The 21,858-nt window shown below is 37.8% G+C and overlaps 1 protein-coding gene across 1 annotated transcript in view; it reads left to right on the top strand.

Moving 5' to 3' along the window:
* LOC131687189 (uncharacterized) overlaps positions 1 to 21,858 on the top strand; it is a 185,055-nt gene that overhangs the window by 65,889 nt on the left and 97,308 nt on the right. The window contains exon 3 of the mRNA XM_058971240.1: positions 6,011 to 6,221. Coding sequence (XP_058827223.1) covers positions 6,011 to 6,221 — 211 coding nt within the window. The remainder of the gene's footprint in view (positions 1 to 6,010; positions 6,222 to 21,858) is intronic.

The raw sequence follows: 21,858 nt of genomic DNA, 5'->3' as shown, positions 1-21,858 counted from the left end.
CCTCAACATTTATCTGGAACATCGTTTGCACGAAAAGTCACAGCGAAAAAAGCTATATTAAAAAGCTAAATTTAAGGGGTTTGCCTTAGAAAACGCTTTATAAATCGATAACATTAAGTCCTACAAGCTCAAGTTGTTCAATAAAATTCTTCATTATGAGCATTCCTAAAACTTTGTCGAAGACACCATCTTTCTACCTCGTCAGTATAAAAAGTTATTTTTTTCTAGTTCAATCATAGTGAGTCATGCCTCAATTTAATTTTTATTTCAGATCTAGTGACGTTTTTGGCATTTTCGACCACTGTGCGTTGCCTGCTGGCTCGTGGTGGATTCGGATTGGTTTGTAGTAGTTATTAAGCCAACCGACTAAACTTAAACCTCTTGTATCTCGCAATCCTCATCCATCCGGGGCAACCGTGAAGTACTGCTTTAGTAAGGATTGTGTTCTTGCTTATTTTGTTTTGTGTTAATTGTCATGTTTTTATCCATAGCTACTTTTCCTTACTTGCTGTCAAACTTTCGCGATATATCTCACCAGCTCAGGTCTGCTGCAAATATCGTACCCTGTTGAGACATGAACCGATCTGGGGGTGTCGACCATAAGAATTTACATCTGTTTACAACCACCTTTGTCGGGTTTCTTATCCTTCTTGGTGCTTGTCGTTCCTATTTATCTGCTAGCTGGTGCTGAGAACTTCTTGGCGGCAGTATTTCACCCTATACCGATGCCCATTTTCGCGATCCATTTCGCTGCCACTCTAACGGAATAATCATCGGCAGTAAAATTTCTCAAGACAACGATATCCAGATTTTCTTCAACTTCGTGTTTTTCTTCCTTGACTGCCGTTGCTAGCCCGCTGACCGACATCTGCTGTCTACTCACTACTTTTGCTAATATCGAAGCTTTCCGAAACGTTAACCGATCCTTCGGAGTAGCCGACACCTTGACTTGAGGACTCCTGTTTTCAGTCGTTTCTTACGATATGGGAACCGTATCATTTCAGTAACATACTGTAATTTTTGTATACAAAAGTGTCGACAAGGGACTCGGTGACGAAGCGTTTTTTTAGAACGTCTCTGGAAAAACATGATTTGCGGTGTAAATTGCCATTCAAAAACTACTTGACCAATTTATTTCAAACTTTGCATACACATTCTATGTAAAAAATACCTAACCCCTACGTTTTTGAGATAATTTTTCAATCAAGGGGTTATTTATTTATTTGAAAAAAAAATGTTATAATGTAAGCGAACGAAAAATTTTACATAAAACAGGCTACAATCCTATGCAATATAATGGGGTACTTTTGAATTAAAAATCTGAGATATTTAGGTTCGAACTTTTCTAACCCGAAGAGGCGAATGACCTTAAGGTTAAAACCTCCATAATCGAAATAAAAAAAGGTTCGAACTAGAAAATGTTGCCCGTGATTAATGCACCCCGGTGGCACGATGATAGTTTCCTGAAACCTCCGTTTGTTGTTGTGGTGGCGTTGTTGTCAACAAATTATTAAGCTATATTGATACTGTTACTACGTATGGCGCACATGCATACAGAGATATAAGAATCTATTAAAAGGTTTTCAATGTTATTCGAATAAATTGCATTTGTTTCGACACAAAGACTGAGCTAAAAATTTAGATGAAATAAGGAACGAGTAGAAATATCGATTGAAGAAGCAGTATGTGATGACCCAACCCTAACGTGCGGTGTGATAGGAATCTTCAGGGGTATAGAATATTTTCCAATCTGTAGCTGATTAGTGTGATTAACGATTTGTTTTGATCATCCTATTATAATTTTCTGATAGGTCGAGGAAAACAATTGATCTTAATCAGCTGAATTACTTTTGTAATTGAACATGAAGGAGTATTTTATGTCCCCGGCTTTAGTTTTACAGGGGCACTAAACGTTTTAAAAACATTATAAGTTAGATATGGGATTTTATTCCAATGTTTCAATTAGACATGAAACTCTACATAGGATATAGACACTACAATGTCATTTAACATTCGAAAAGCTTTTTCGCATAAGCAATCTAACTTAGCATCTTCAAGATAAGTAAAGATTAGGAAACTGAGTGTATGCGGATGTCCCCAAGGAGTTATTGTTTCATTCATGCGATCTTGTCGAGGATAGTTCATATATTTAAAATACCATAACCACAAACGAGACATTTTTTGAAAAAAATTAAATCGCCAATTACAGAAATACTAAGAATTATTAAAAGTTGGTCAATTTATACGAAAGTATTATTTAAACTATAAACTTAATAGAGATCACGGATATATACGTACTACATTAAAATGCTCAGTAGGTGATTGGGACATCATTTCCATAGATGAAGTTTCGGCAACAGACCTTCCATGCTTGCATTCTGCTGCATTTTCAATAGCGCATAGCTCTACAGATTTAAAATGCTCGCCGCAAAGCCATTTAGGGAAACCAACCAAATTTGGACTTCTATGAAACCACATTCTTTAGATTGTTTTTTTTTTTAATTTTGCTTATAGAGGTTTTAACCTTAAGGTCATTCGCCTCTTTTCGGGTTAGAGAAATTTTTTTTGGAAAAATCTCTAACGTTATGTGCGGGGTTGGGAATTGAACCCAGGTGAGCTGCGTACATGGCAATCCATTTACCAACTACGCTATGCCCGTCTCCAATATTTAGATTGTTGTTTAAGTCACAGCACCGTTAGTTTATCATTAATTGCTAATCAATAAAAACTCACAGTTATCGAAAACAATTCATAACTCCACGGTTGCAAGAAAAGACGGTAGAAGCTTTCAAATGAGATTAAAGAGTACAATTTAATAGTGTTCCAATGATCTAATAATTGAATCTGTCTTTGGGTTATGCATTTTACGTATTTGAAAAGGTTCCTTTGTAGTTTTAGTTCGGAGTATAAAATAAATAGTGCCTAAAATATGTCGTGCAAAAATTGGCACCAAATTATTTGGACACATCTAGTTCTTCATTCTTAATAGCAGTGTTTTATCAATTTAGAACAACCAACATGTAAAAAATCAAGTAACGGTGGGACGAATGCGGATTACATTCGAATTTCTTCTCAAATAATTAGCAAGTCAATGGAATTTATGACAATTAAATGTTTGATTATGTTGCTCTATTGTGGGGTAAAAAGTAAAACTCTATCGTTCTTACGGAGGAATTTTCCTAACAATGCTGTTGCTAAACATTCGCTAACTACAAACGTAGTTTACACGGAGTGCCCCCAAGCAGTGCTCTAGTTTCCCATTTAAAGTAATTTTTCTAGCCATATGATGTAATAATAGCCTTTTAAGCAGCTTTCAAGTACCCTTAAAGCATAGGCTGCTTGAAAGTACTCTAAGAAATTTATGCGAGCTTTAAAATCCACTTTTTAAGTATTTAAGTACTATCCGAACTTTTGGTTACTTAGGCTAACAGTCTTGTTTGCCAGTTGATACGAAATGGAAAACATAACAAAAAGCATCGAGTGTCTCGTACGGAGGAGTTATTAAAAATAGCTGGGGTGAAATCCGCAATGATATGGCAATCAGATCATCTTGTGGACGGTACGGCATTCCAAGATACAATGCTTGGTGAATAAACGCTATGAACATCAGCCAAGATCTGGAGTTGCTCCAGATAAACCAAGCGGAATAACTTAAGCTTGTTAAATAAGTGAAGAAAACGACATAATATCAGTTACATAGATGTTTTGTCTGACTTGTTTATGATATTCTTCCATGCATACTTTATTTGAAAACTGTCTTAACTAAGTTTATCTCAAATACATTTAATATACTGCAATAAGACCGGTTTAGTTGAATGAACTTTACAGTTTCCAAAAATTTTTCGATCACATTCAGTGTGTCCAACATATATTTTTGACTCCGTCAAAATTAAATGGAAGGGTTCAAAATGAGGAATTTCATGATGTTAAAAAAGTAATGCCAATTATTGAAACATCCATTGACAGTTTATGTCTAACCGGAGTAATACATCTTTTTCGACGTAAACGAAAAGTCACTACCTCAAACTTGGTTGGTTACTCTAATTCTACCATTTTGAATTTTCGACACAGAACATTAGAATGACAATAAGCCGTTTTCTCCACAAATGGGAAAATGATATTCATGACTTCGTTGTTTTACTGTAATCATTGCAAATTCAAATCGATTTCAAACCCCGAGAAAGATTTGTTTACTATCTGTCACTTGAGATTTTTTACCCCTGTTGTTGCAAAAATCGTATCGTTGGTTAAATCAGAGGGATGAAATTTGCTTACAGTGGTTATTTTTCAACAAGTTGTTAAGCTACGTGGAAAGCCAATAAATTTTAAACACGAAACTTAGGGGTGGGCGTAGCGTAGTTGGTAAATCGATTGCCTTGTACGCAGCGCACCTGGGTTCGAGTCCCGACCCCCGTACATAGGGTTAGAAATTTTTCATAAGAGATTTTTCTAACCCGAAGAGGCGAATGACCTTAAGGTAAAAACCTCTATAAACGAAATAAAAAAACACAAAACTTATCAATAAAATAATTCACTATATCTTCAAATGTTGCTCTGCGATTTTAATACCAACTGCAATCATTTTATACATTTTTATGAAGTTAAACAATATTCAGTTAGCATAATGACGGATAAAATAATTAATTGTTTAGTAAATATTTATTACGCACAGAGACGATGTCGCACAAAACTAGATATGAACATAGCTTAAACGCATTTTTTGACAGCTAATAAAACCAAACAACCAAAATTTTTGGCTTCAAGACAAATCTATGTAGATGACAGCCGTGCCACCGAGGTGGATCATCAAACTTTTAAAATTTTAGTTATACCAAAATATAGCTTAATTCTCTACTCAACTTTAAACAAGGGGAATTGTCGATATCTTTTACGTAAAAGTTTTAAAAATTCGAGAAAGCACCGCAGTCGATCCTGTAACCTTTCGCCTTAATACATATACGGAGTTTAATTGAAAGCTAAGAACGTCGCGTCTGATCAAACAGCGAGGAATATCCAAGCATATATGTTCGCTGTTGTACTATCTTATGACAAGCGCCATTTGGCAAATTTCGAGAAAAACGATTTTTAAAGTTTGAGATTGAATATCCTAAAACTTATGAATGGTATAAACAATTCAGAGAAGGCAATTGATGCCACTATCTATTCTGTATTAATCTCTCAAATATTACAAAAATCGGTTGACTATACTGCGAGTTTTAACAAAAAATGTAAACAAAAGTCGCACTCACATGTGTCAGAATGTCAGAATTCTAAAAACGCCACTTTGTAGAGATTTTTTAGACAAGAAATGTGACATATCTAACTCAGTTTACCCCAAAACGGCGTTTGTCATAAGATAGCACAACAGCGACGATATGTCGCAGTGCAAGGCAATTACATTTTTTCCCAATAAATAGTGAGTATAACTCGTGCATATTTCCTCTACCAGCGGGAATTTTTTCAACAATTTAATTAAATTTCCATTTCCGGATACTGATAACAATATCATTAAAATTCCATCGTGCGACATCCAGGGGAATCCAAACTCGAATTCAACGGATCATATTTTGCATTTCGAGGTTAATCAAACAGTCCTCTGTCGTGATTCTTTTCACACACACCGTTGGTACCTATCATAATAAATAACACTCAACTGCTGACGATGGGTGAAATGCATCTTGCAGTGGAATGATGCAATATTCGTTTGCCGTTCGATTCTCCACTATTTTTACGACCGCCTGTGTCAGTTCGCCAACAATCCGAGAACTACCGACGCTAATAAAGTTTTGATTTAAACAAATATTTTTTACTCAAAACCATTTCGAAACTTTTCAGTTATGTTCCCCCATACTACCCATCCGGATGTATAAGATATTCCATCTGTGATGATATTTTTAAAACATTTTTTCCTATCTCTCTGTTTTCCCGATTCAACTGTTCAATGGAAACACGGCCCCGGGGACCAATATGCTGCCACAAATGGACACACACACGCAAACGAAATCCGCAGGTATCCTGGATACGGCATCGTGATATCCATATTTTAACGGTCGGAAGCTACACGTACACTTCGGACCAGCGCTTCCAAGCGACGCATCACAAAAACACGGATGACTGGACGCTGCAGATCAAGTGGGCCCAGAAGCGGGACGCAGGCATCTACGAGTGTCAGATCTCGACACAACCGGTGCGCAGCTATTTCGTCACGCTGAGCGTTGTCGGTGAGTACTGGTTGAAACGTGAATTTGGCCGCAGATATGTTTGTACGCAGCGGATCCCAGCCTGAAACAGTAATTAGCTTCCTGGCTGGTGGAGAATCGGTGAACACCGAGCAATCCCGCTGGTTTGGTTAAACGTGGTATATGAATGGTAGCCGTGGTCAGGCAAAAAAAATGTTGCGGAAGTACACGAATATCCCCTGTCGGTATGGTTGATGCGTTTGGTAGCGAATGAATTGCTGGCTTGTGGCAGAAAGCCTTTTTTCTAGCACATGTCACCTTTTCCAAGTGTGGCGCTGCATGAAACTAGCTATCAAAATCGTGCTGTTCCAAGTCAATAAATCCTATATACACACATGTACTTGTATGTCTCGCGAATTCATTCCAATCCTGAACGGTTTGGCATGTATAGTGAAGTTCAAAAATGTACAACCGGCTAAAAAACGTAGTACTAAAATCTTGAAGGAGAAAACTTTACACTACAAATATTTTAAATCGATTTGAAGCACCAAAACAACCAAACTTCAAATGGAATATGTAGTTCAAAAGCAGTGTGTGTTATAAAATTAAAAGATAGCTAAGACTTGTTGGTACTCTGCCAGCAACATTCGAGTCTCGTCTTGCGCATCGATTTTTGCGGAGGTATTGTTTGTGTATTGAAAGTTCGTTGTCTTGTGTTTTGTGGTATCCCAAGCTAGATTATCATCACACAATCAGATTGAGCGGTATTTTTTTCAATAGATAGATGGTCCCATAGCCAAAGTCTCAAGATGCACCACGGAAACCACAATCAGTGTGGTAGTAGCGATATAATTAATTACATCATTTATATTCAGCGAGAAAATTCACCTTTCCTACTAAATAGACCACGCTGTGGAGTTCGACATGCATTTATACCAACTAAAACATCCCCATAGCATTCTCGTTCACGTAAATGGTAGAAGTTTACAATTTTACTCAGGTTTTTCAAATCCAGTGTGTTGCAATGGATTAAAAAGGTAGAGAAAGCGACCCGTGCTCGAGCACACCCGGTATGAAGGTGAAATTAACAAGCATGAACAGGTTTCAATTATGCGATTTTAATGGAAAAGCAAATTGCTCGTTCGGTTTTAATGAACTTTCTGTAGTCTGCTCTATTTGGTAACTTTTTTCCCGAGGAGACTGGTGTGCGCCATTGTAGCTCAAATATGTTCATTTCTGGTTTGAGGTAGCAAAGCTCGTTTTGAAGATAATCACCCTCTAACAACGATGATGTTGGAAAGAACCATAGACAGGAAATAGGGTAATTTCGGGAGACACAAGTATTTTTAGATATCGTTGATGTTTTCGAGATGAGGTGACTTCAACTAAGATTCATGAGGCTTGATTACAACTACAAATCGGCTAGCACCTTCACTTTTCTTAAGGGGGTGCTTCAATTTCAAGAAACATTGATTTTATCCAACAATCTAAGCATATTTTTCTTTCGCAACCTTCTGTATTGGTTAAGTTGCCAGTGGCGTAGTAAGAAAATTTGGGGGGGGGGGGAGGATTTGAATATTTTTGTATATTAACATGAAAAATTTTTCAAAAATATTCTGAGCAAGAAAAAAATGCACAAAAACCAACAACCCGACCCGCTAATACAACTAATCTTACACGGAACCTGATTCCTCCCCGGCATTCCCTTACGGCATTGCTTCGGGAAGAGTTTTTTTTTGTGCACAGCACACACTCTTATCCAACTAGTTCTTTCAGTAGGGTTACAGCATCCATCGTCAACACACTACTAGTTTTCAACCATCCACACAACATGGCAATTTCGGTATAGTAGTAGAAAAGCTAGCTGTGGGTCTAGAATTAGTGCTCTTCCCCTACGAGGACAATCTGGGCGGCAAACTTCAGACTATCTAATTTACTGAGCCCTTCAGTTCCCTTGTGCCATTTAGTATCACTTTCTCGTTGAGCTTCCGACTAACTACTCGGTTTAGTTCCCGACGATGGATCTAGTCTACTCCGACGAAGAGTTCCCCGATGAGAGAAGTTCGAAAGCAATCCAACCAGCCAGGTGCCGAGGTCAGTTCGGCGATTCCAGTAGAGTAGGGCGTCCGGTTTGCTGGAGCCGCGACGCGACTGGTGGTGTCTCGTCGCAGTCTAGTTTGTGGCGGTGAATCTGACTGTACGCTGACAGAGAGTTCCCCGGCGAAAGAAGTTCTCCGGATACCGATTCTTGTTTGGTTTCAGTACCACCACTTCTTGAGCCCTTTGGCTCCGTGACCGGTGCCATTTAGCACCACAACTCCATTAAGCCCTTTATTTCTTTTCTTGGGCCATTTAGAACTACTTCCTTGATGAGCCATTCAGCTCCTCGACATGTTCGCTAACTACTCGGTCTAGTCTCCGACGATGGACCTGACCTACTCCAATAGAGAGTTCCCCGGCGAGAGAAGTTCTCCCGAAACCGAGCCAATCAGATGCCGAGGTCAGTTTGCCGATTGCGGTGAAGCAGGGCGTCCGATTCACTGGTGCCCCGATGACCCGCGACTGGTGGTGTCTCGTCGCGGTCTACTCAGTCTAGTCCCCAGCGGTGAATCTAGCTTACGTTGACGGAGAGTTCCCTGGCGAAAAAAGTTCTCCCAATATCGATTCTTCTTTGTTTTTTTTTTCTATTTTTCTATTGGAACAACCGGTGGGGTGCCGTGGTCGGTCTAGCGATTCCGGATGGAACGTTACGTCCGGTTCGCTGGCGTTTCGACGATTCATACTCGGTGCTCTGTTGGAGTCTACTCAACTAGTTCTCCGCGGTGGATCTAGGTTATTCCTGCGGAGAGTTCCCTGGCGGTGATTGCTCTCCCGAAACCATTGCTCGATGTTCATCACGCCGTTTCCGCTATAGACGGTCATGATCTACGTCATAACTCTGTTTACTGCGTTCCACCTCTTTACGTCGCTTGTCATTCTGTAGGCTATATTATCCGGGTTGATATCCAGTCCTCCCGCTTTAAGTAGCTCCCTGCACGTCACTTCAAACCTCGGACCTTAAAAGACCACATGCTCCGGTGTCTCCTCGACGTTCTCACACTCCGGACACAGTGGTGACGTTGTGTACCCGAACCGATGAAAATACTTCCTGAAGCAGCCGTGGCTCGATAGGAGCTGTTTCAGGTAGAAGGTAATCTCTCCGTTCTTTCTATTGACCCACGTCGACAGGTTTGGATGAGTCGGTAGGTCCACTTTCCTTTCTCCGTATTGTCCCATTCCAGATGCCATCGAATCGACTCTCATCATCTTCCTCACGTTTTTGACGTTTCATTGATTGTAGCACTGATATCCTCAACCAGGGCGATGCAGGTGGGGATCATCTTGGCGATAACGCATACTGCCTCCGGTACGCAATCGCAACTCGTACGATCACCAGCCGGAACATCCTGTTCAGCTTTTCGCGGTTCCACTTGGTTTTCAGTGCCGCACCCAGGCGGGAGCCCCATATCTCAGTATCGATGACGAAACACTAGATAATAGACCGACATTTCGTAGGTGTATTCAACTTGGTTGTTAAAGCTCAACCAGTCGTCGATTATCACTCCCAATTGCTTCAGTGCACGCTTCGATGCAATCACATGCTCTTCGACTATGATCTGTATCCGCTGAACCGCTTTGCAGTTGCTGATCAACAACACATCCGTCTTGTGGTGAGCTCTTTGCAGGTTGACCCCATCCATCCAGCTCTCGATCGCATCTATTGTCTGCGTCACCGACACCTCCATTTCTTCAAGTGTCTCACTCATCATTGTTAGTGACACGTCATCCACGAAATACACGATTTTCGCTTTTCCGGGCAGCCGTAATCTTAAGACCCCATCGTACATCTCGTTGAGTTGGACAGAGAATGGAGCCCTGAGGAACGCCCGCTGCGACTCGCATTGCCTTCTGCCCTTTGTTCGTTTGGTACAGTAGTACTCTACTCTGGATTCCGCCAACTTACCCCAACCGCCAACTAGCCCCGGTTCTCCTACTTTTGTTTTCGAATTAAACTCTAAAGAATATTGTTCCTCTGAATGCGATAAGCATAGATAACAATTCTTTTAAAATTGCAATTATGTGTTTTTTTTTATTTCGTTCGTTTATTTGATAAGGTACGTTTATGTTAGCTGGAAGTGGCCTTTCTTTGCTTAACATTTTAAATTTCTTAAAACATTGGAATATGTTTTTTTTATAATTAGGCTAAGGAAATTTATCAGCTATCTTGAATAGGGCATTGCAAAAAAAATTTTTTTTTAATTCTCAAAGGCCCCCCCTCTCATATTGTGACAAATGTCAAAGTAAGCTCAGATGCCAAATTTCACATCATTTGGACAATTTTAGACCCCCGCCCACTTCGCTTGAAATTTTTGAAATTGGTAACATGGGAAAATATGGAGGAAAAATATATTAAATGCCATAACTTTTGAAGTAGCAATCAGAAAATTACAATTTATACCTCTTTTAAAGTAAATAACCTTAGTATTTGAAGGAAGACATTCCTGTTTGTAGACAAATAGGGGAATGTGAGGTACTGGGTTATTTTGGCCTCAAAATTCCCTATTTTTAATAATTTTTCTGCTCCGTGATGCAAATCATACATATTTTGGAGTTTTTATAATGTGAAAAATCTCAGAAATCGAACGAAACCTTTTTGACTTTTGTCCGAATACGGGAAGTTGGGGTTATAGGGCCTTTTGTCATTAATATTAAATTTTATCATTTTCTCGTGCATATATCTCCATTATTCTTCAATCAATTCTCATAAAATGTACCTTGTTAAACGTTAAAAATCCTTAGGAACACAATAAAAATAGATTCGTTATCGGTAAAATTCAGAAACATCAAATTATCTGATAAATAGTCTCGATTTCACATTTTTATCATAAAATTGCACATATTAAGTCCGTTTAACAACAAAATTCTTACTAAATTTACTACTTTTAGTGTAAAATACGCTTGAGGATCGCATGAGAAAAGTTTGCATCCTGGAAAAATAGGGGAAGTTGAAGTATTAGGACATTTAACGAAAAAAATGTGATTTGTAGAGTTAATGTTCAAAAATTTGATGTTTCTGAATTTTACCGCTAACAAATTCATTTTTTTTTGTATTCATAAGAATATTCCGCGTTCAACAAGCTATATTTCATGAAAATTGATTGAAGAATAATAGAGATATATGCACGAAAAAATTATAAAATTTAATATTAATGACAAAACTATAACCCCAACTTCCCGTATTCGGACACGAGTCAAAAAGGTTCCGTTCGATTTCTGAGATTTGATTACATTAGAAAAACTCCAAAATATGTATGATTTACATCACAAAGCAGAAAAATTATGAAAAATAGGGGATTTTGGGGCCAAAATGACCCAGTACCCCACTTTCCCCTATTTTTCTAGATGGAGGAATATCTCCTTTCAATAACTTAGGTCATTTCCTTTAAAAAGAGGTATAAATTGTAATTTTCTGATAGCTACTTCAAAAATTATAAATTTTAGTATATTTTTCCTCTATATTTTCCCATAGTACCAATTTCAAAAATTTCAATCGAAGTGGGCGGGGGTCTAAAATTGTCCAAATGATCTGAAATTTGGCATCTAAGCTTACTTCGGAATTTGTCATAATATGGGAGGGGGGGCCTTTGAGAATTCAAAAAAAAGTTTTTTTTTGCAATGCCCTAATCTTGAAGATACGGTTACTTTTCGATATACAAAAGGGAATAATATGATTTTAGTAAGATTAGGCCGGTCAACAACAAGAAACAATTTGTTGTGATCGGTCGTAAATCGCGGTTTTAAAACCTTCAACTCGCGACGTAAATTTGGTACGGGTGCGAATTCTGGTCGTCAATGTCGACGCGAAGAAAAGAAATAGTACTTGGTACTTCAGCTTTATTTCCAGCGATGTGCGCTCTTTAACGGCTAAATTCAACTATCAGCTCCTTGCGTGTCTTTCGTATCGCTGCAGCTGATCATCATCGTAGTATGGGTGACGAAAAAAGTAGAAGACGAAAGTGATACACGGCTAGCGTGCGCGAGTTGGGTTACAGAGTAAACCCTACACTCTCATCGGAATTTCTGTACGGTAACCCTAAACACAATTTTTCAACCATCTTAAAACTACGAATACTGTTCGGTATACTAGAGGGAGTGATTGAATTTCATTAAGATGTGAGTTCAATTAGAGCTATTTCTATGAGCAGTAGTACAGTTGGGTATTTTCATTGAGATTATTGAATCAAGCAATTAAAACTAGAAAAACTAAGAGAGGGCAAATGTGGTTTAGATATTCAGGAAGAGAGTGAATTCATACATCTTGGTATCAGAGAAAGAACTATTGATTGCCAGTTTCGGGAAAAAGGAAAATGAAAACCAAACCGGCAGGGTTTCCTCCAGACGATTGCGTGGTATGGCTCAGATGCGGATCGGCAACACACCTAGTTGCGGGTGTGATGTTAATGCTGTAGGTCCCATGTTTGTCAACTCTTTCGACAGAGATGTTTCGTGTCACCTTGAAATCGCAACAAACCATCAATGGTGTACTGACGCAAACGAACATGCGGTACCTCTATAAATAGCCTCCCATTGAGTTGCTTAGGTACTCTCTATTGACGGCTCTCCTCAGGATAAATTGACTGATGTATGGGAGTTTTCACGTTTTCCGAGATCTACTCATTTTTGCTTGTTTTTTAATAGTTTGCTATTGAAATACAAAAAACAATATAGCAATAAAACATAATTTCAGTTAATTCCGAATTGTTTGGTAACAAACAGACGGTAATCCGTTCATAAATAACAAAGTTATTAGCGTTCAAAATAGTGACGCAAAAACGTGACATCGCTTGATTTTAGATTTTAGAATGACACCCTGCCCTAGATAGCGCAGAGAGACATTTTCAATGTCAAAAAATTTGGTCGCTCAAATACTTGTATATTTACAAGACCTTGCACGGGTCAAAAAATGTGCACTTATATTTTTCAAGCGATTTACTCAAAAATTTGGCGAATACAGATTTAGATATAGTACATTTAGGAAAAAATATAAAAGACACGGAAATCGAAAATAAATTTTGAGGGTTTTATCTTTGGAGGAATTGTTCGTGTGAATATTCCCCACAATATGTTAAAAACTAAAATGAGGCATTGCTTACAGTGATTGATCTAGACAAATTAACTTTTTATACTGACGAGGTAGAAAGTTGGTGTCTTCGACAAAGTTGTTGAAATGCTCCTAATGAAGAATTTTGTCGAACAACTTGAACTTGTAAGACTTAAGGTTATCGATTTAAAAAGCGTTTTCTATGGCAACTCCATAAATTTAGTTTTTTTAATATAACTTTTTTCACTATAACTTTTCGTGCAAACGACGTTCCAGACAAATATTGAAGTATTAAAATCACATAATACTCTTGAAGACTGTATGTAAAAATACTCATTCGTTTTAAAGTTATTGAAGAATTTTAATTTTTTACATTAACTTGACCGTTAAAGAGAGAAAGGTGCAACCAAAAAGAGAGAAAGGTGCAAACCAAAAAAAAAATTGTATGGAAAATGTTAAAAAAAACATGATAAAGTAAGCTTACCCTATTCATAGGGTTCTAGAGTACCACGCATCAAACCTTCTTGTCTTTATTGTGCATAGTATAGACATTGAAAATAGTGCCTGCTTGTGCATTTTGGTTTGCACCTTTCTGTCTTTAACGTTGTTGAAGTTAGCGTAAAAAATGTTAAAATCTTCAATAACTTTGAAACGAATGAGTATTTTACAATATTCTGAGTTTTAATTCCTCCGCATTTGTTTGGAACTTGGTTAGCTCGAAAAATCGCAATGGAAAACGTTATATTAACAAAACTAAATCTAAGGGGGTTGCCATAGAAAACGCTTTATAAATCTATAACCTTAAGTCTTAAAAGTTCAAGTTCTTCATTAAGAGCATTTTTAAAACTTTATCGAAGACACCAACTTTCTACCTCGTCAGTAAAAAAATTTAATTTTTATAGTTCGATCATAGTAAGCGATGCTTCATTTTAATTTTTATCAGATTGTGGTGAATACTCATACGACCAATTCCTCCAAAGACACCCTGTGAATATATTCGACGGTTTAGCCTCTAGTGAATTAAGTTCACGTTACTGTGCGCAACGATGACAAGCATAGTGAGTGACCCGTCTGTGGCGATCGGGCGCGCTGGGGGATCAGAAATCCTTGTTATTTCATCCATGTTTCAAGTGGTCATATTGAAGTTGTCAATGCAAAGATGTTGGCCTTTAATTATATTTTGGCAAGCGGCAACTTCAATGCCTGGTGTCGAGAGAAGGTCGATTCGATTGAAAGAATAGCACCTTTTGATCCCCAGAAGTACTCCTCCATAAGAATCTTCTTGATCCAAGCAAATAATGTAAAATCGTGAAAGCTGAGTCTACTCTAGAAGCAAGCCATGCTTCGCGTAATACGAATGCATCACATTTTAAATTATTGAATAAGATTTTAAGAGAATCAGCTTTCGGGATAAGGCTTCCATCTGTGACCTCGTTCAATGAATTTTGCCGCCAACTGCATCAAAAAAGGTTAACAAGATGCTAAATTTAAAGCTGTGAAAATTTGGACCACAATGTCAGAGAATTTTATTAATCCAGCGCCGGTTTCTTTCTCCGAAGACATGGGAACACTTGGAGTTTTTAGTGTCCTAGGAAGTGCCTTTTCTTAAATCAGATTTCTGGGACTTCCTCGAGCTGTTATTTTTGGAGGACCTTGAAGAGACACCTTCTGGCTTTTACAACGGAGTTTAGAAGAGGAAATGTTCTTCCTTTTTCTATTGCTTCTAGGTACAGTAGAAGATATTCCCTCCTAGGGTTCATCAGAGTGACCAGCGATAACGTCTGCCTGCTACAAATTATTCACCACCACTAGAAGCTTATCTGGGTGAATTTTTGACATTTATGTCACGGCCGAATATCGACCCGTCAAAACTCGAGAAATCCAACATGTTTTGTCTTTGGACCGGAAATCGATGAATGCATTTTAAGACATGTTGTAAAGTTTTAAAGTATGTCTCGGTTTCCGATTGACGAATTTCACCAATCGATCATTTCAATTTGAAGATTTTTTTTGATTTTTTTTAGCTTTCTAATAAACGATTGCGTGCGATTCGTACGCAATAGTACGTACTAAAGACTATCTGGGATACGTTGAAGAGCCACTTGTTCAGGCCCACCCTTTTCAAAAAGCGTTCTCGAGGTCTAGCAATGTTTTACTTGATGGGATGTATTTGCTGAACATTTAGCCCGTTGAGAGAGTGGTCGGTAAGAGCGAACCGCATATGTTCCTGAAAATAAAACTAAATGGATGGAGGCTTGGGGAAAAATCCGAGTACTCATGAAACAGCTCAATTTCGATGTAGGACGTAACAACTCGAAGTTAGTGGATGGCGCTTCTTCTGCACCGGCATAAATTTTTGTGATCCATGAACGGTAGCCAGCAAACGATGTACGTATGTACGTACATCATGAGGGTTAATCCAATTACACATGCACCCGAATGATATTAACTGATTAGCTGAAATACACCAGCAAGTTTTCGTATCCACGAAATGCAGCTCGATGACCAATGAAAATGGTAGAAAGCGTGACTTAGCACTGAGTAAGGTACCATCTTCGGTAGGCTAATGTCGTAATTTTATACAATTATCACGCTAATATTTGCACGGGTCGTTATCGCGTACCCAAATTAACCGGAACAATGTGGGATTTCAGACATGAAGCTACAATTACGTGCCGAAAATCAGATTAACAATCTATAATAAATTACCTTTATCACACCCTTCACACCATTTCAATACCTTACCAATCGCTGCAGACAGTCACTGTGGCTTTTATCCTGTCGTAGTATAATTTATTGCCCGGCACTAATCGAGCCGCACCGAAATTCAATTGCATTCAGACGGAATCGCCACCACGATGTTAATTACGGAGGCATCCGACCCGATGAGACTCCAAACAACTGATTAGTCTAGGTGCACTAATTATTTACCTTCAATAGCACAGTGAACGGTGGGAGGCGTGGATCATAAACAGAAACAAATTCAATTATAGCCGGCTCGTTTCTCCGCGAATCGTACTGTGTGTTTGTGGGGCTACGCTTAGGCTGTTGAATCGATGCATGATTAGCAAACTATTTGTCGCAAAGCTTTAGAATGAACTTTACTCCCGGCATCAGTGACGGGTGGTGGTATGTTTGCGTATATTAAAGAGCAACAAGCCATTATCAGTTGTGATAATTGAGAGTTTGATAATTGTTTGCGGCTTTACGCTTGGCTATGCACGAATTGCTTGGGATTAAGCAGGTCAGGCTTGGGGCTCGGTGAGCGTAATCATAATTATTGATTGTAGGTAGTTCTATATATTCACCTGAATGAATTAAATTTTGTGCTTTGTGCGATCCTTGCCGAAAGTATGAATATTGTATGGACGATGTAACCGCATAGGGATGTTGTCTGTTTATTGCTTCTATTGCTCCTGCTAGTACCAGTCTGATCCCTCGGATAGATCGGGCAGAACCAATTCGTAAGCTTATACAATACGAAACAGGATGCGAACGATGGAAACGTTACAATCTGATTCCTCGTAAAGCTGTTCGTTAGGTAACATTGAACATCGGCCTGTGAGCGTTAGTCCATATCCATGGAAATAAGTTTCAATTCTGAGTAAATTAAGTGCGTTTGTGCTGGCACGAGTTGCTTCACCTAGTTACGGTCGGGTGTATTGCGACTCTAGGACAACGTTACTTGCAATTGGGATACAATTCCTAACGCGATTACGGATGCCATGGTTGGCAGTTTAGTTGATCTTACGATATATGGTAGGAACATAGTTTTGTAAATGGGCAGGCATGGAAACGTTTTGGTGGAAAAAAAAAGATAGATTTCACTTCTATTTGCGCAGCAGCGTGCTATATAGTATTTTCGAGCATTGGCCAACAACGAGGAAACTAGTTGACCCAGTAACGGCTAAACTGTCAGTTTTTGTCTGAAAATAATCACCTAACGCCTAATGTAGTTTGTGAATTCAGGTCGCTTTATGTTCGCTCTAATGTTCGTAAAATGTAAAAATGACAGGATCGAGCGACTCTGATCTTAAACCGAAATCACCAAATGTTTGCACACCTGACCATCTATGAAAATGGAAAGAGCAATGCAACAAGCAACACCATTGGAGTAGTATTCTAACAATGTCTCGAATACATCAATTGGTTTTCAGTTGTGTAAAGGGTAGCGAAAAAACAGTTTCGACATAAAACTTGCGTCTTTCTTTACTATACTGGCCACTAGGTGTTACTTCAATATTTTCAGTGGAATCGTTACGTTCACTTCGAACCTTAATAACATTCTTCGTACTAAACGACTTAAAAACACTTGCTGCTGATACCTTGTTTGCTATGTAAAACTTGTTCACAAAGTCCAACAGTGGCGTAGCCCTCGTGGCTACGTTTTGGAGGTTAATACCCCCTACCCCTCCAACCAAAATTAATGGTTTCGAAAAAAAATTATTGGTGGTGACTAGTTAAATTTAAAAAAAAATATTTAATATTTAAATAATAATTTTGGAAATTTTTTATATGATCATCGCATAAGAACATAATGTTTCAAACACCATGGGGACTTTTGGTAAATTGTGGGATTGGGACTGATCTCTTAATGCTGATCTCATAGTTGACAAATCATGTCAATATCAAATAAAATACCTGAATGAAAACATTTATAAATTGATGAAAAATTGCGTTTTCTGTTGGCCTGTAGTAGGTCTGGATGAGTTTTTATGAGCGTTTGACTTTCTTTTGTACTATCAATTATTTGAATAACTACTAAATAGGACCAGAAATGAAGAAAATGTAACAAAAATATGAAGAAAAAAAATAAGTGGCCAAGTACTGAATTCAATTTGGTATACAAGGTTTTGTTGTTATGTTATGAAATTTTATAGCGAAAAAGTAAAACAAATGGTCGAAAACAGTGTTAGGTCAATATCACATAGCTTCGAAACCGTCAAGGTTTGGTATTTTCGACGAATTTTGCAACGAAAAACAGCTTCTGATAAAATAGTTCTGGTGAATAATCCTCCCAGATGGATGCATTAATTTTTCAAACAAATTTAGTTTCGAAAAACTTAGTGTCTTCAGTAAAGCTCTCCAGTATTTTGTTACAAATAATGTGGCTGAATATGTTCAGGATATCGAGATATATTAATCTATTTGCGAAAGTGAACCTTCAAAACAAGTTATTCTGATATTACTGAATATGATCAATCTCTACTGCTATTAGTAGACAATAAAATAAACATTTTATCCAAACCATGTGTCTCTGAAGCTTACAGTAATATTGAATAAAACTGGATTTAAGCATAATTTCGTAAATATTGTTTTATATTTCGATATGCTACATACATAGAGCTTTTATACCTTAAATAACCATGTTTTAAATTCCAACAACTTTGCTGAAGACACCAAGTCTCTTACTATTTTTTTAAGTTGATTTTCCATGATTATGTCTAGGAGGATTTATCACTAAAATGAATATATCAGAAAATGTTTTATGAGTCTCCATAAATACATCTAGCTGAGTCGACTAGTATGTTGAGCAGAACACTCTTTAAATACCATTTATAATAAGTAATACGAGAATAATGAATAATCAAAGTTTACGTAGACTTTCGCAAACGTAGGCAAAGGTAAAATTGTGCTAGACCACCCGTCCAGCCACAAGTGTAAGTAGTTTGTGAATGGGTCCCTGTTTGTAACAGAAGAATGTAGACTCGAAATTTGTCAAATTAGTTTGACAAGTTTACCCAAGCTCGTAGTCCTTACGCGGAAAAGCATCGTGAAGACAGCTATAAGTTATTGCCATTTCAAAGCAGGGGAAACTCATATCGACCGATTGCAATGCTATACTTCATCAGGGAATTGCTGGAGAAAATTATTCTACACCATCTCGGCAAGCAGGTTGATCTAAGCGAATTGTTATCAGATACCCCCGGCGTTGCTTTGTGTAATTTCCATCAAAAATTCATATTGCTTATGAACAAGATGAACAAATGGACTCTGTATTTTCAGACATGTAAGACTCAGTTTTCATCGATGTTCGTTCAGTTTAACTTCATCAACGTGGGTTTCCGTCAATATCAAATATTGTGCTGTTCAACGAATTAGATTAAAAATGTGAATTAACATTTGGAGTGACGTTGTAGGTCTGGTCGAGTTTAGCACAAAACCATGTTAAAAACTTTGGTACAACCTCAAACTTACTACTTGTTGCGTAAATTTGTAATTTTTGTAATTTTGTTTATTGGGGGCTTAAACCAAATGGTCATTCGCCCATTGTTTTAAATCCTTGTTTCTGTTCCTAGCTCATTAGTTTTCAACTAATTTTAAATATTTATACTGTTTTGGAAAGGACTATTATTCCCAAATCAAGATTTGTTTTCTTCATTGTGCTTATGTAAAGGATTGCGAAAAAAATAAGCATGTCGTGGTTGTGAACTAAACAGAGTGAAGGCACTTCCAAATTGGCGTATTCCTTGGGAGCCCGAGAAAAGCCATTATTTCTTGAAAACCATAACTGTCCTGAGTTAGGTATCGCATTTAAACTGTCCTGCTCGTAACCCACGCCAATCGTTAATAAATGAGATTTCCTATAATACAAATGCTTTCCTTAAGACTGGCAGTTAGTACAGATATAATGAAGACAAAGAGACAGTATGGAAAAAATCATTAGGATGGCAAAGCAAATCAGTAAATAAATAAAGTAAAAAAAGGGAGCTGGAAATTGGGAGAAAGATTATTATAATGGAAATTGTAACATAAAATTGGCCAGAAGTTTTCACGATGAATGCCGGACACGCTCAAGAAACCTGTTAACGATGCTCGTTTCCCAAATATTTACACAACTTGTTTAAGACTGAGAATCTTTCGTAAGGATGCATGACCTGCTTTATATTAGAGGTCAAAATGGAAACCGTAATAAACAGAAGAAATTGGGTACTCTGGGTATTTAGAATAACAATCAGCATTTTGGTAAAAGCGGGACTCGTTCCGGAACTTTTACTATGCTGGACCAAAACCTTGAAATCCGGGACTGTCCCGTTTAATAATGGACGACTGGTCACTTTATTGTAACATGTTATGCAGAAAAAGAAACTTTGACGCATAAAAGCTCTCACAAACTCCGCGTGAAATAAACATAGTAAAATGATGGTAAAAATTTACTTCGTAGTTAGTAGTAATTATAAAAACCTGCACTTTAGAAATGAATCCATTAAATTAGCTGTAACAAAAAACATCCATCAAATATAACGGAATGTTACGTGATGCAATATGAATGTTTAATGATTACAGCGTCATTTAAAAAATGGCAACCGGTAATCATTTGATCACTGAGTTCGGCTCTGTAACTAGAAAATACTAACACAGATCCATTTGTCGAAAAATCCATTCATTCATGCTCAAGTCAACTGTAAAATCGATATATTTTTGTGTGTACCCTAAGTCCCTCTAAACAATAAGGACTTTGGTGTATTTTTAAATATCCAAGATTTCGAGGGCACAGCGCAGCAGGCGACGAAGTTAACATCAGGAAGCTGAGGTATAGCTTCTAACGCTCGTGCCATGTGTGCAAATAAAAGTTGATTCTTCCACAGAAAGATATACCATTCCGGAAGCATTCTGAGAAGGAAAATACAACTTCCCGGTCGCCTTCTTTCGTCGTTTATAAACCCTACAACATAATGGAGCTCTTGTTGACGCTGATGATGCTTCTACTACTAGGTACCTTCTTGTAATATTCTGCGTAAGTAACAGGATAAATTAAATTGTGTTCTTCGTCGTGTTTATCTTGAAGTATATACTTTCACCCATCCTGATAGAGATTGTTGGTTGAAAGAACATGATTACGGCTATGACAATGATATTGTAATGGAAAAGAAACAACAGCAAGCTGAAAATAAGAGAATGGCGGTGAGCGGGTTGATAGTAAACAAGCTGCTGAAGAAAACTTTGTGTTTCCGCAAGATGATTTTAATTTTTACGTTTTGCTTGAATGAAAGAACCCAAGGATATAGCAAACCAAGTTGAAATTTATTATTTGCTTGGGTTTGGTTGCCTTTGGTATGGTAATATCTTGACGGCAAGACAGTGTGTAAAATTGAGTGTTTTCAAGATACCCTGAGCAATTACGAACAACTTTTATTGTAACCTATCGTCTGTAGGGGAACTGAGGGTAAGACAGGCATTAAGAATATACTATTTTTGTCAGCATTTAATACCCAACGTTGTGGTTCCATAGGTTGGTTTTTGAGTGTTCAGAGGATTAGAAAATGAAGAAATATCTGGATTTTGTCAGATTGCTGTTGAAACGGACATATGGTGGGGGTGAGACGGACATGTAGGAGTAGGGTTGCCCCCCCCCCCTTCGATTTTGAACCGGAGGCTCCGGTTTTCGAAAGCGATCTCCGGGCCTCCGGGTTTTAAATCAATTTCTCCGGGTTTGGTGAGAAAAAGCATAATTTTAATTTTGTTGAAATTAATTGATTCTTTGCAAAATATTTAAAAAGTCTAAGTTTACTATTACTCTGATTCAGATTTGTTTTG

The sequence above is a fragment of the Topomyia yanbarensis genome, chromosome 3 (genome assembly GCF_030247195.1).
Source record: "Topomyia yanbarensis strain Yona2022 chromosome 3, ASM3024719v1, whole genome shotgun sequence".
NCBI classification, from domain to species: Eukaryota; Metazoa; Arthropoda; class Insecta; order Diptera; family Culicidae; genus Topomyia; species Topomyia yanbarensis.
This window is presented reverse-complemented; position numbering and strand designations above follow the sequence as displayed.